Genomic DNA, 13538 nt, shown 5'->3' on the forward strand with positions numbered 1-13538 from the left:
GAAATGTATCTGTGTTTTGTGAAATATTTTTTGTGAAATATTTTTGTAATTCATTTTTTATTTTGCACTTTTGAAATATGAATCGTGTTGGCCTTTAGGGCCACCGTACCATAGAGATCAACTGAAAACTTTAATATTTCAAATATTCATATATCACTGGTACATAGCATAAAAATAATAGCCCTCGTCTTCTCGGTAAGATTCATCTCTAAAGAAGTGAAGGAAATCTTAATACTTTCTGAATGTACTGTAAACACAAAATAATGCCTTTTCAAATGTTTATTATGACATTTTTATTTATCCATTAATTTTCACGGAGGAGGGTTGCTGAAAACATTAGCCTGCGTAGTGGTGTCAGACATTGTAAAAAACGTGAGGTGCGGAGTCCTGAGTTTACCTTGAATGACCCTTAACCTAACTTATTTTGACAAAAGCAGAGCCGCCATATTTCTCTACCTGGAGCTATTTAACTTAAAACCTGCGGAGTTTCCCTCAGTTTGAACCACCCTAACGACGTGACTCAGCACTAACCATGCCTATAAGTTGTCGAGTCATGTCGGGTACGTTTGTTAAAGAGTGTGTACATGTTGGCAGGGAGGACAGCTGGAGAGAGGCGGGGACTAGTACAGCAGACGCCCCGCCTTGCCATCACGACAACCTCCCACAGAAATAATTCTTCTCTGGCTCCGGATGACTTTTCTTTCCCGTCTCTCAGCTCAGCAGAGCGGAAGGAGCTGACGCAGGTCGGTCCACGCTGCTGGTAAGGGGGGGGACACCGAAACCGAGGCGCCTCCGTAACACATACCTGTCCGTGTGGCATGTGACAGTAAGAGAGCGGCTTTGTAAGCGAAGGTATCGGAAAGCAGGTCGACCTGTAGAGGGGATAAAGAGCTCTGGTTCTCGGTCTCCCGCCGCCACGGAGATGGAGAAGCTGTGCGGACCTGAGCGTCCCTTCTGGGTGAGTACATTTCTGTCACAACGTGAATCCGTGTCTGCCACAGGCTATAGCAGCCCTGTGACCGTGTGAAACTTCACGACACTACCTGATGTCCACTGTTATGTCAGCTGCAGCTCTTTTCTTCCCGGGCAGAAGTACAGCAACGGCCATGACTAACTATAAATACCACACTTAATAGCATTTACCGTGTTAACAAGCTCCCAATTAATGTCAGCTTGAATTACGTGCTTTCGCGTGCTGTATTACAAAGTCGGACGTGGTGCTGCTCTTTCCTGAGGAAGAAGGCTCAGTTATAAACTGTTCAACAGGGCTTTATGGATGTTTTCTGGCATTTATGATTCACCTCCGACTGTATTATGCTCGTAAACTTGTCTCATAGTCGGTGGCTGCGACCCCAGAGGAGGAAGTCTCATGTAAAGGATACCCACTAAAGTCCCAGAGGGAACTAGTCAGTATGGTGATATCACCTTCTGTAGTAACAGCGTCTTACATGCCGGCAAAATAGGAACTAACACCCAAAACAAGCTGCATTACTACTATATTTAGCCTCTAAGACATCCCACTTCCAATACAGCTAATGCAATAGGTTAGTAGGTATGTTATCATGCATACAATGTCACTTCTCAGTGGTAGCTGAGGTTATAAAAGACAGAGAGCTAATCCAAAAGGAATCAGGCTCTCAGTCTGCTACCACACCTTGCACTACCCACATGATGTCACTGTTGGAGTTACCTGAGGACAGACTCAGAGGCTTTTGGAAATTTGGGTTTCATTTTGGATTGACATGATCCTTTTTCTGCTCACGAGCCACTTTGACTAGTGGCTTTGCAGACTTACTAGCCACTCAGCATTTCCACTAACCTCAGTTTTGTTGTGGGAAATTAGGTTTTTCAGGGGCATCATATGCAAGCCAGAATTCTGGGAATTTTTGGCGTTTGAAACATATGCACTCAACGGCATTAGGGGTATTATTTTAAAAAGAAATTTTATTTCCATGTCCCTCTGATATCTCTCTTTCTTCACAGACATTCTAAAGATGATCATATTGTCTTACAACAGTGAAATAATGCAAAATCCCCTCTGCTTTTTCTACTTTTTCTAGCTTTCACTTATCCGATCAATTCCAGCTGATCAACCACTAAAGTCAGACTCCATCGGACACAACAGTCTGACAAATTCTAGTTAAATCAACAGTTGCTTTATGTTAAAATCGTCATCATGTTGTCATCATTATTAGGCCTCCATGTTTACCTGCCTCCCTCAGATCAGCACCTTTACTTCCCTGATGACATCACCATCACGCCCTCCTCTGATTGGTCTGAAATGGTGGAATAACAAAAGGAACAAATCTTTTAAAAAACCTACTGCAGGTAAAAAAATCCACTCAATCAGTAATAAAGAGCAGTTTGAGGCATGTTTTTTAAAATTACATGAATAATATAAATTAATAACCGATAATATTATTTAACACCTGAGACATTCTGCGTGAGATTTTTTACCTTGGGTATAAGCAGATTATTTCGGTGTTACCATGTATCTATTTCAACAATAAAAATCTGAATCTGGAGCTGTAACTTGATGTAAATTATCTTGGTCCTTTTCTGCTTTTTTTTAAATTTATCTCACTAAATATTACCTACCTCCTGGGGTTTCAACCTTTACACTAGGGTTGAACGATTTGCAAAAATAATCTAATTGTGATTATTTTTCCCGGTATTGCAATTGCGATTTAATGTGTGATTATTCTTAGGTTCCCCATCTTCTGTGTCGTTAAACAAACACAAGCAATAAATCAGTCTTTATCAAAAAGAGCACCATATTAGATATAAAACTAGGAATAAATAACCTTTGATTCATATGGCAAATTTGATATCAATCGCTACATTGAAAGGGATGGTTTTTTCTTGTTGTTTTTGTTTTGAATAAGAAAAAAACATACATGAAGGAGAAAAGTAGGATTTTGTTAAAAAAAAAAATCCACAAAAGAAACTCTGTTTGCAAATAGAGTAGACCAGTGATACTGAACGTGTGGCTCTGCAGCATCGTGCAGCTCTTTTGTGATGATTTGTTGCTCTTTTATGTCGTAATTTTAAATATTATTCCCCCCAGAAAACCTTTAAAAAACTTTCAGCATTTTCACAATTTTTCAGCTATCTGTTAAAAACCACTTTATTCCTTTATGGGAGGTCTTTTTTTTGGAACTTTTACCTGATTTATTCCACTTTAATCTGATTTTTGCTCCTTTTCACTATTTTTTGCCATGTTTTGCCAACCAAAGCTACCTTTTGCGATTAAATACCACTTGTTTCATTTTTTCCCAAATTTCTGCGTCTTCTTTTTGCCACTTTTCCCCCATTTTTTGCCACTTTTTGTCTAAATAAGCTACCTTTTGCGATTAAATATCACTTGTTTCCTTTTTTCCCCCAATTTTTGCCTTTTCTTTTTGCAACTTTTTCCCCAGTCTTTGCCCTTTTTCACAATTTTTTGACACTTCTCACCTATTTAAGCTACCTTTTGCCATTACAACCACTTGTTTCCTATTTTTTGCCCATTTTTGCTACTCGTTACAGCTTTTTGCCCATTTTTCACTTTTTTTTTTTGCCAATTTCTGACCATTTTTCACGTTTTCTCGCAATTTTTGCCCCTTTTCACACACAAACCGCTGCTGCTTTCTGACCATTTTTGCCACCTAAAACTTATTTTTTGGCGACTTCATGCTGTTTTGCCACCTTCACCACGTAGATTGTGGCTCTGGCAGAGGTATTTGTCAACAGTTTGGCTCTTTGGTTGAGCAGGGTTGAGTAACACTGGTGAAGGTAATAAAACATCTACTGCAAAAAAAACTGTATCTGGTATTTTGACACATTTCAGGTGAAAGAAATATTGCAGTATAATGTATGGAATTAAAGGAAAAATACTCCTGGATTTCAACTTCACAGTACACTTTTTTTTTTTTGTAATCAAATAGTATTAAGATTGTAGGAAAAAAATATTGTCTTAAAAATCAGGGGGGCTTAGCCAAGTTGGGTACACCTAGTATGAGACAAAACAAATGCTCAGTTTTCCCTCATCCACCTGAAAAATCCAAGTGAGCTCTGAAGTGTTTTCCACTGAGGAGAGGCTTCCATCTTCAGCTTCCATCATGGACGGCTCCTATCAGGACATAAAGATTTAGAAAATCTTTCATACCATCAGCAGTTAGACTGTATAATTCTAAAGTAAACAGATGACACTCCCAGATGATTGAATTTCCCTTCGGGGATAAATAAAGTTCTTGTATCTAGCCATTCTGCTGTAAACCCCAGATCAGCTGAGGGCTGCAGTGATGTTTGTCCTTCTGGATCTTTGTCCCATCTCCACACAGGATCTCTGGAGCTCAGTCAGAGTGACCACCAGGTTCTTGGTCACCTCTCTTACTAAGGTCCTCCTCCCCCCGATCGCTCATTCTGGCTGGGCAACCAGCTCTTGGAAGAGTCCTGGTTGTGCCAAACTTCTTCCATTCAAGAACTGTGGAAGGCCAATGTGCTCTCATGACTTGGTTTTTGCATTGTCAGCTGTGAGGCCATCTCATGTCCACTCAGTTTGATTCACCACAGGTGGGCTCCAATCAAGATGTAGAAACATCCCAGCAAAGATCCAGAGAAATGAGAGGAGCCTGAGCTACATCTACATTGTTTTTGTAAAGGTCTGAACACTGATGTAAATGTGATATTTCAGTTTTTCATTTTTTGTTAATTTGGAAAAACTCCTAAAATTCTGATTTCACTTTGTCATGACGGGGCTCTAAGTGTAGATTAATGAGAATAAGAATGCTTTTTTAAATGTAGCCTCAGGCTGAAACATAAGAAAAAGGAAAGTAAAGGGCGTCTGAATACTTTCTGTGTCATTGGTCATGTGTTGGTGTCAGCTTCATTATAAGGAAGTCAAGCAGGAGAAGTGTTACTGTGGTAAATCTGTGCTCTTCAAGGGCTGGGTGCTAAAGAGAAAAGTGTAATTTCTAAAACCAATGGAAATCTTGTGTGCTTTCTCACTACATGACAAGCCCACAGCGAGTTCATCCACATTATTAGAAAGCAGGTGGATTCTCATGAGCTTTCTCTTTTGTTTTTTGAAGAACAGGGTGGGGCATCTTCAAAAGCTCTTACAACATTTCTCATAAATTACCACCACATAAACTAGTAATATCCTCCTTCATATTCACACACTGATACCTGATTTATATTTATTATTAAATAGAACTGAAACAAGAACATCAAGTGTCTGCTTTAATAGATTTACTGTATTTATTTGTTAACAATAGCCTGACAGCTCTGACTGTTCAGTCGCTGAGGTCAGCCTTTATGTCAACATAATATTGATACTCTTATTGATTCTCCTTATTGACCCGCGTCCTCATCAATACCACTGTCAATACTTTCTGTTGTTTGGTGGAAAAACAGAATTATAATTGTTTTTTAACAGGAGTGGTTAGTATAGCTGGAGTTAGAAGGTCAAGACCATCCTTACCGCTGTTTTTCCAAGTTTCTCATCAGAAACTGAATTTTCTTCTCCCTGATGGTACACTTGAACACATCATGGGATTATTTACATCAGTGTAACACCCGTTTTACTGAGCTGATCTTGAACTCATGATAAAACTATTGTGTCATTTAACGGTTAATCTGCTGGTTTCAACGCAGAGTTCAGCATCGGATTCATATTCTAAACTAATGGGATTAGTTAAATTGGGTTAATTGATGGCTCTAAATTTGCCGTAGGTATGAGTGCAACAGTTGACTGGCGACCAGTCCAGGTTGTACTCCACCTCCCGCATCAATGGTTGCTGGAATAGCACCCCCAAGACCCCAAATGAGATAAGCGGTGTAGAAAATGGATGAATGGAGATTATAATCAACACAATATTGATAGATTATACCAAAAATAACAATTCTAAATATAATCTATTGTATTTATTTTGACTCACTGAAAATTCCAAACTGTTCTAGAAAAAAATGACACTTAATGTTTGCATAATGTGTCATCTCTGCCTCAAAACATGTATTTAACTTGTATTTTGACGCACATTTTAAGTTAAAGACATATTTCATTGAATAATATTGTGATTCAACCTTAATTCTGATTAATTGCCCAGCCCTAGCACCTGCAAAACTTAGCCATATTGATCAAGCACTATTGATTTTGAGGTTTTGAAAAATACAGAACCAAGAGTTTTGTAACTAGGTCATGGTAATCATAGTCATGTGTTTCTTTACAGCGCTGTGTGTCGTCTGTGCCTAACATCAAAACAGCTCTCACTTTATGTAAGTGAGGAGCAGAAGCCACAGCATGCACAATAGAGATGTGAATCAATTCAAGATTGATTTTCAATTCTCTTGTCTGTTGGGGCTTTAAACTATTTAAGAATATAAAGCTTCATAAAATGTGTTAAAAATAATGCTTTTTAGCATATATGTAGCATTTGTTTTATCAGTTAATTACAGTAATTTGTGCTTTAATTGCAAAATAATTTGATATGAAAATAATGTGTGGAATAGGGCAGGAAATGTATTTATCAGGAACTTGTTGGCAGAAAAAAACAATCATAATCTAACGCCCTCCCTAGTGACGATGCTGTGGGAAAGCAGGTGTTGCGTCTTAATTAGTGACTGTGCTAACTGGCGACTTTCTAGCTTACATGGTCACTGGTTAAACTGTAACACCATCGGTCTTTGCATGAAACAGGCGGTAGATCCTGTTGTTTTTATTGTCTGTGCCGGTCAGCAGTTGTTGGCTGATGTTTTTGTTTATTACTCCGGGTGAACGTGTCTGTATGATGTGAATTCAGGCGCTTGAACCCGAAGTAAACTTTAGTTTAGTTGTAAGCAGATATGTTAGATTTGCTTCCTGTTACCTGCGATTGTAGAACCCACAAGTCTTAAAACTTCTCTTTATGGAAAACAGGACAGGCTGATCCGTAGACAGTTCAACACATCAGTGTATTAGACACAGCATTGTAAACATTACAAACTAGTGCTGCTAATGCTAACAGCGTAGCTTAGGAGTCACACTGCACACAGGGGAAAATACATGCTTTAAAAAATACTCTCAGGATGTAATAGGGTACGTTTGAATATATCCATTCTTGGAAAGTTTGAAACGATTCAGAACTGTAGAAATGAATATGCCATTCTGACATGGATCCATTTTTCCCGGCTCCTGGTTAGTTTAAAAAGTGAGAGCTCAAGGAGATGACTGAAAGGCTGTCTTATAGGGCTGCAACAAACGATGATTTCAATCATCGATGAATCGGATGATTATTTTCCCGATTAATCGATGGATTGGATGTTTCTGGGGGGCAGGGTCCCTTATTTAAAAATTTAACATGGATATTCCAAAGCTTTCAAAATAATGTTAGAGTTTAAATGTCTTTATTCTAAAAACTAAAACAAAATATTTTTGAGTTCTGTTAAATTAAATAACTTTAACATTCCACAGAATAAACACCAAAAATATAATAAATCAGCGCTGTTGTTTTTGTCCAGTCTGGTATAGTAACAGAAACGAAACTTAAGTTCCGCCAGAGTTTTTACAACAACGAGCCATTTTTAGATCACCAGCATCTCATCTCCGTCATGAGACACAGTTGATGATGAATATATCTACTTAATTTTTCCGCTAATCACTGGATTATAATCAGAAAAGTACCAAAACAAGCCAAAGTAAAGTTTGCATCTGCGTGTGACGTAAACAGCTCCGTGTCACGCCAAGTGACGCCATAATCGCGCGACACAACGAATCGACACATAAATTCATTGCCAGCTTTTTAAATTGTCGATTTTTATCGATTTTATCGATTTGTTGTTGCAGCCCTACTGTCTTATTATCAAAAAAACAGGCAAAACAAGCACATATATATGGAACCAGTTTGGCAAAATCCAGTCTGAATAGTTCAGGCTAGTATAACTATTTTATCATTTGCAATTCAAGCAGAGATGCAGACATTGTACAGCTAACAGGCTTTGATAAATGTGCTAAATTAGGACTAAAATAATGGGGATGGGGTGTTCATAGGCAGTTAATTTCAAATTTGATCAATGCAATTTTGATTTAAGATTAACCCACTTGTCTGAAGCTACAAAACTCTAAAAACAGTTCAGATTTATTTATCACGGCATCTAAATTTGGATTTGGTTCATGAAATCTGGCTACCATTAGCTTTCCCAGCAGGTCAATGTCCACTGAATGTGGTAACTGATATCTACAGTTGATATGCCAGCCAGCTTTGAATTTGATCTCCATTTATGAATTAAAATACTTGTAAACTGCCCCATGCTTTCGGATACTACCTGTTCACTGTGCTTGTTTACATCAGGGCAGTAGAGTACGGAGAGACGGCTCAATAATCAGCGCTACAGCCAGTCTATATCTACAGCCCCGGCTAATGACAGGTAGCTTTGTAACACTTCATGTTTTACCTGCATTGTGGACAGGTGAGCATGGGCACAGCCCAGCCTGTCTGACATGAGGAGGGTTGAGAAGTTTCTGACACGCTCTGCCATGAAAACCAAACTTCTTTACTCAACTGTGAGGCACGGTGAGGGTTAAGTCTGTTCACCTGATTTTCTTTTGGCTGGAAATTACACCAGGGCTGGCTTGTTGGAGAGGTCGGCTGAGGACACTTAGACCGGTCGCTGCTGTTTACGTCCACTTCAAACAAACTAGAGCCAGTTGTAATTCCCCCGGCCCTCAGCGGTGCCCGTTCAGAGCGAGTTAGCTTCAACACTAAGCCCCAGCAAAGGACTTTATTTGCAATTAATCAAAGATCAAATCGCAGCTTTGCAGAATGCAAGTGTGGCCTAGAACACACATAAGCTGATATGCAGAGAAGTCATTTGGCCTTTAGTGTTTTGAAACATGAATAATGAAGACGAAAAGTCTTTGAATTTTATGACAAAAGGAACAATAAACCGAGATGTCTCAATACGGACTATTGGCTTAGATCCGGCGCAGATCCCTTTTTGAAATATACTAAATGACTCCTTGATCATAAAAGGAGGTTGTTTGAGGCTCTGCCCAGTCCACTCTTAAGCTGTTTTCACCACCAGTTGTGCTAAAACATTTGTTAATTTCTTTAAAGGGGGGAAATATTTCAAGCAGCATTGTGAATAAGATTAGATTACGATATTCTCCTCCAAAATGGACGTGCCCAGAAGACCTCTCCAGTGAGGTGACCAAGAGGGCATCCTTATTAGATCCCCGAACCACCTCAACTGACTCCTTTTAAGATGAACAAGTAGCAGTTCTACTTCTCGCTCCCTCAGGCTGAGCCCAGCCACCATCCTGAGGAATCTCATTTCTACTTCTTAGATCCAGGATCTCATTCTTTGGGTTATTACCCAGAATTCATGACCATGAGTGAGGGTTGGGAGGTAGACTGACTGATAGGTTGAGAGCTTTGCCTTCCAAATGTCTGCAGTACTTCTAGTGCTGCATCAATCCACCTGTCAATGTCACAGTCCATTCTACCCCTCACATGTCAACAAGACCCTGAGGTACTTGAACTCCTTCACTTGGGGTAAATGCTCCCTCCCCACCTGGAGGAAGCATTCCGCCATTTTCAGGTGGAGAACCATGGCCTCGGACTTCGAGATGCGGACCCTCATCCCCTTTGCACTCGGCTACAAACCGCCCCAGGGCATGCTTGAGGCCCTCTTCCGAAGAAATCAACAGGACCATATCATGTGTGATAAAGTCACCGAACTGAAAACCCTCCTCCCTCTGACTTCACCTCAAGATCCTGTCTATGAAAATCAAAAACAGAATCAGAGATAAGGGGCAGCCCTGGTGGAGGCGAACGCGCACCAGAAACATGTCTGACCTTGCCTTGGATGCAAACACAGTTCTCACTTTGGTTATACAGGGACCTGATGGCTCGCCGCAGCGGCCCCGGGACCCCGTACTTTCATAGTACCCGCCACATGACACCCCTGTGGGACACGGTCATAAGCCTTTTCCAGGTCCAAGTAGACTGGATGAGCAAACTCCCACGCTTCCTCAAGAAGCCCTGTGAGAGTAAAGACCTGGTCCGCTGTCCCACCATCAGGGCGGGATCTGCGCTGTTCAAACCAGTACATTTTTAAAAGAACAAGTGCTTGCTTGTTCTGCACACTTTACGTGTAAGGATGAACTCCAGTGCAATTTAACTCCTACAGCGCATTTAATAAAGTCAAATAGAATCCAGTGCAGGATTGGCACTTTTCTACCTTTCAAACAGAGCTTTATAGAGGGCAGACTGCTTCAGATGCATGTTATATCCCATCTTTAAAACTTCTACCAAATGGGATGGTTTCATAGAAATCTTACACAGTCAAATGTAATCATGCTTAGCTAAAAGGAAGTTCCCATGACCACAACATGTAAGAAAAAGAAACACTAGTGCATGTGACTGTAGTAATTACAACACGATTCTACGTTTGTATGTTAAATATTTGATTTGCAGGGATGCCTGAGGGTTCAGTGAAGGCAGCTGAGGCAACCAGAGTTTAGACATACTATTCACACTCTAATGTACACAGACAGGTTCCTCTCATTGACAGCTGTAGTTACAACTTTATCTACATGAGGAGTAGCAGAAAAAGAAAGTCTGACATTTGGAACACCTATTACCTGTCTTGTCCAAAGCCTGTTTTATCGGCAGTGTTTTATACCAACAGATCAGCCTGTCAGCAGCTTAGATTACATCTCCGTGTTGAGGGTGAGCACAGACACGCAGGAGGGGAAGAGCTGTCCTCAAATGCACCGTGCTTTCTCAGACTGGAGAAGATGTAAGTATTGCATAAGTCAGAATGAATGGGAACTGAAATCTGACAAAGAGGAACTTGGTGATAATAGAAGAATTCATCATATATATATATATATATATATATAGTGCTTAACAAATTTATTAGAACACCACCCAAAGTAAGGTTTATGCCACAGCTGCCCTAAATTAACAGCATTGGTAATTATCAAAATCAAAATCATTTTCTAAAATATAACATTATTGTTATCCATGAATTTTCAAATTTACTGATTTACAAAAAACTGAAAAAATAGTAAAGCACTTTAATATTTCTTGATTAATATGTCAAATTATAGTTATTTACTCGCATTCCTGAACAGAAAAATGAGTTTTAGTGATTGCATGTTATAATTGATTAATTTCCAAGCCCAGTGAGCCGGCTCAAATTTGGGTGAATTCAGTTTGAAATTCCTCATTCCTGTTCAAAATGGTAAAACGTGGAGAGCTGACTGAAAATGAAAGAGTCCGCATTAAAGCACTTCATGATGCTGGATGGTCTCTGAGACAAATATGACAGGTGGTCTAACAAATTTGTTAAGCACTGTGTATATATATATACATACACACACTATATGAACAAAAGTATTCAGCCATTATACCACTACAACAACAGAGACTATTATTACGCTGTATTCTGCAAGGTTTTGGAGAGTTTCTGAATAGGGATGGGAATCGAGAACTGGTTCCAATTGTTCCATCAATGCCATTTACATTGAATCTTAACAGTTGCTTTATCAATGCTTTACTGCCATGTGCCTTAAAAAACACGGTCTAGTGAGAGGCCAGCAAGAACAGAGAAGTCGATGAAGTAAACGTGGTGGAGAGACACAAAAACTGGCTCAATTAGACCCAAAGTGTGGCTTCATTTTTTGCCATGAACAGTGCAGCGTGCAACGTCTGTCTAAAAAATGGCAAGGCGTGCATGTTTTTGCACAAGAAATCTTTGTACAAGAGTTCAGTCTATTTGTATACATCCAGAGATTTAGGATCCAGGGACTAGTTTTATATTTATTTCAAGGTTTTATCTTTTAAGGAAAATGAGCAGTAGTATTACATTCTAATTCAAGAGAGCAGTTTGTTAAACTGAAACATTTCCAACAAAAAAGAGAGTTTTTGCATCATTTAGCATGTTTCCCTCCCAAACACTTGATGTTTCACATTTTTAGCTATCTAAACTGTTTATTATAGCCAGTAGTTGAAGTGTGCTTGTCACTGCCTCTCCCTGAAGGTGGCATACATCTAGTTCAGTGTTCAGAGACTCAGTAAAGTTTAAGTTGTTAACAGTGGAAACCAATTTAGTCTACTATCTCCAAAAAGAAAATTCACCCAAAGGAATCGATACAGATTTGAATTAATGAGAAGAATAGATGATGCCGTTGATATCAGTTCAGTCGTACCAATTCCAAACCTATGTGGGAATTTGGTCCCATCATTCTTTTGGAGCGTTTATGAGCTCAGGCACTGATGTTGGATGAAAAGGCTTGGCTCCCAAACCAAAGGTGCCTGATGGGGTTGAGGTCCGGGCTCTGTGTGGGCCAGTCAAGTCCACACTGAACTCCTCAAACCATGTTTTTATAATCCGTGCTTGGTGCACTGAGGCACAGTCATGCTGGAATAGAAAAGGGCCTTCCCCAAACTGTTGCCACAGAGCATAGCATCATAGTTTGGTGCATGTAGTCACACAAGGAATACATCTGAACATTCAAAAAGAAAAGAAATGTGACAGTTTTATCCTTCAGTCTTGATGGAAGCAATGCTGATAAATGGTTGCTAACCACTATTAAATCACCAACATGAAGAGGAAGTAGCCACCATACAAAACACACAAAAATGAGTTAGCTCCTGCTGCACTGGCCGTTCCCTCCTGTCAACTCAGCACTGTTTTTAGAAAGCCTCTGGATGTGAATGCATGAAGGGTTGAAGATATTGCCACTTGCTGCTACATTTCAAAGACTATACAAGGACCAGTCAAAGGAGAGAACACTGTGTACATAGGTGTTTTAAAGTGCTCTGCTCAGTTTCTGCCGTAACGTCCCATCCTGTGTTCACATGAGGTAGTCTGTAAATCAGCAATGTTACATGTGTCTAGAGCAGTGGTTTTCAAACTTTTTTCACGCAAGGCACACCTGAGATCATGTCTAGAGCTTAAGGCACATCTTATCTATTTTTATGCAAAATAGCTCTTTTAATTCTTGTTGAGTCAGGAACACTCTTGTAGTACATTTAACCATTTCAGTGCAAAATGAATCTACAGATTTACTTGGCAGAGAACGTTTTGCTCTAAAGACACTCCCTGGGATAGTCAAGCAGTATGCTTTGAGTTTCCAGGGAGCCCATGGCTATAAACTCCCATGGATAGATACATTTATGGCAATGCATATTGAAAACAATAGAATTAGTTCCAAAGCAATGACTTTACAGTAGCATGAATCTGAATATGAGGGTGCAGCCATCTTTATGCTATAAAGGAGGAGGCTGGGGTGGAGGAGGTGAAGCTTTGCCACCAGCAGCACCGTGGTGCATCAGCATTAATGCAAGCAGGGATTAGTGAGAGGTATGTCAGATCCAAATACACCGCTGTGTTGAGAGAAAGAGCTGTGATTGGCTGTGGGAGTTGGGAGGCGATAACTGGGATCATCTGGCTGTCAGCTGATCTTAGCTGGGCGTATGACTACTGTGTTCTGCATGAAGTAACTCTAGGCTTTATTTATAGTATCTTCAGTCATTTTCTAGTTAAATTAATGATGCATTGTTATACAA

At 39.8% G+C, this 13538-nt stretch overlaps 1 protein-coding gene across 2 annotated transcripts in view; it reads left to right on the forward strand.

Moving 5' to 3' along the window:
* Positions 1-619: 619 nt before the first annotated feature.
* Positions 620-13538, forward strand: part of abcc3 (ATP-binding cassette, sub-family C (CFTR/MRP), member 3) — a 104684-nt gene continuing 91765 nt past the window's right edge. The window contains exon 1 of one of the 2 annotated variants that reach the window (XM_041815527.1): positions 620-958. In XM_041815527.1, the coding sequence (XP_041671461.1) occupies positions 923-958 (36 nt within the window). In that variant the 5' untranslated portion in view covers positions 620-922. The remainder of the gene's footprint in view (positions 959-13538) is intronic. The other variant, XM_041815528.1, reaches the window with a different exon arrangement.

The sequence above is a fragment of the Cheilinus undulatus genome, linkage group 20 (assembly GCF_018320785.1).
Source record: "Cheilinus undulatus linkage group 20, ASM1832078v1, whole genome shotgun sequence".
Classification (NCBI taxonomy): domain Eukaryota; kingdom Metazoa; phylum Chordata; class Actinopteri; order Labriformes; family Labridae; genus Cheilinus; species Cheilinus undulatus.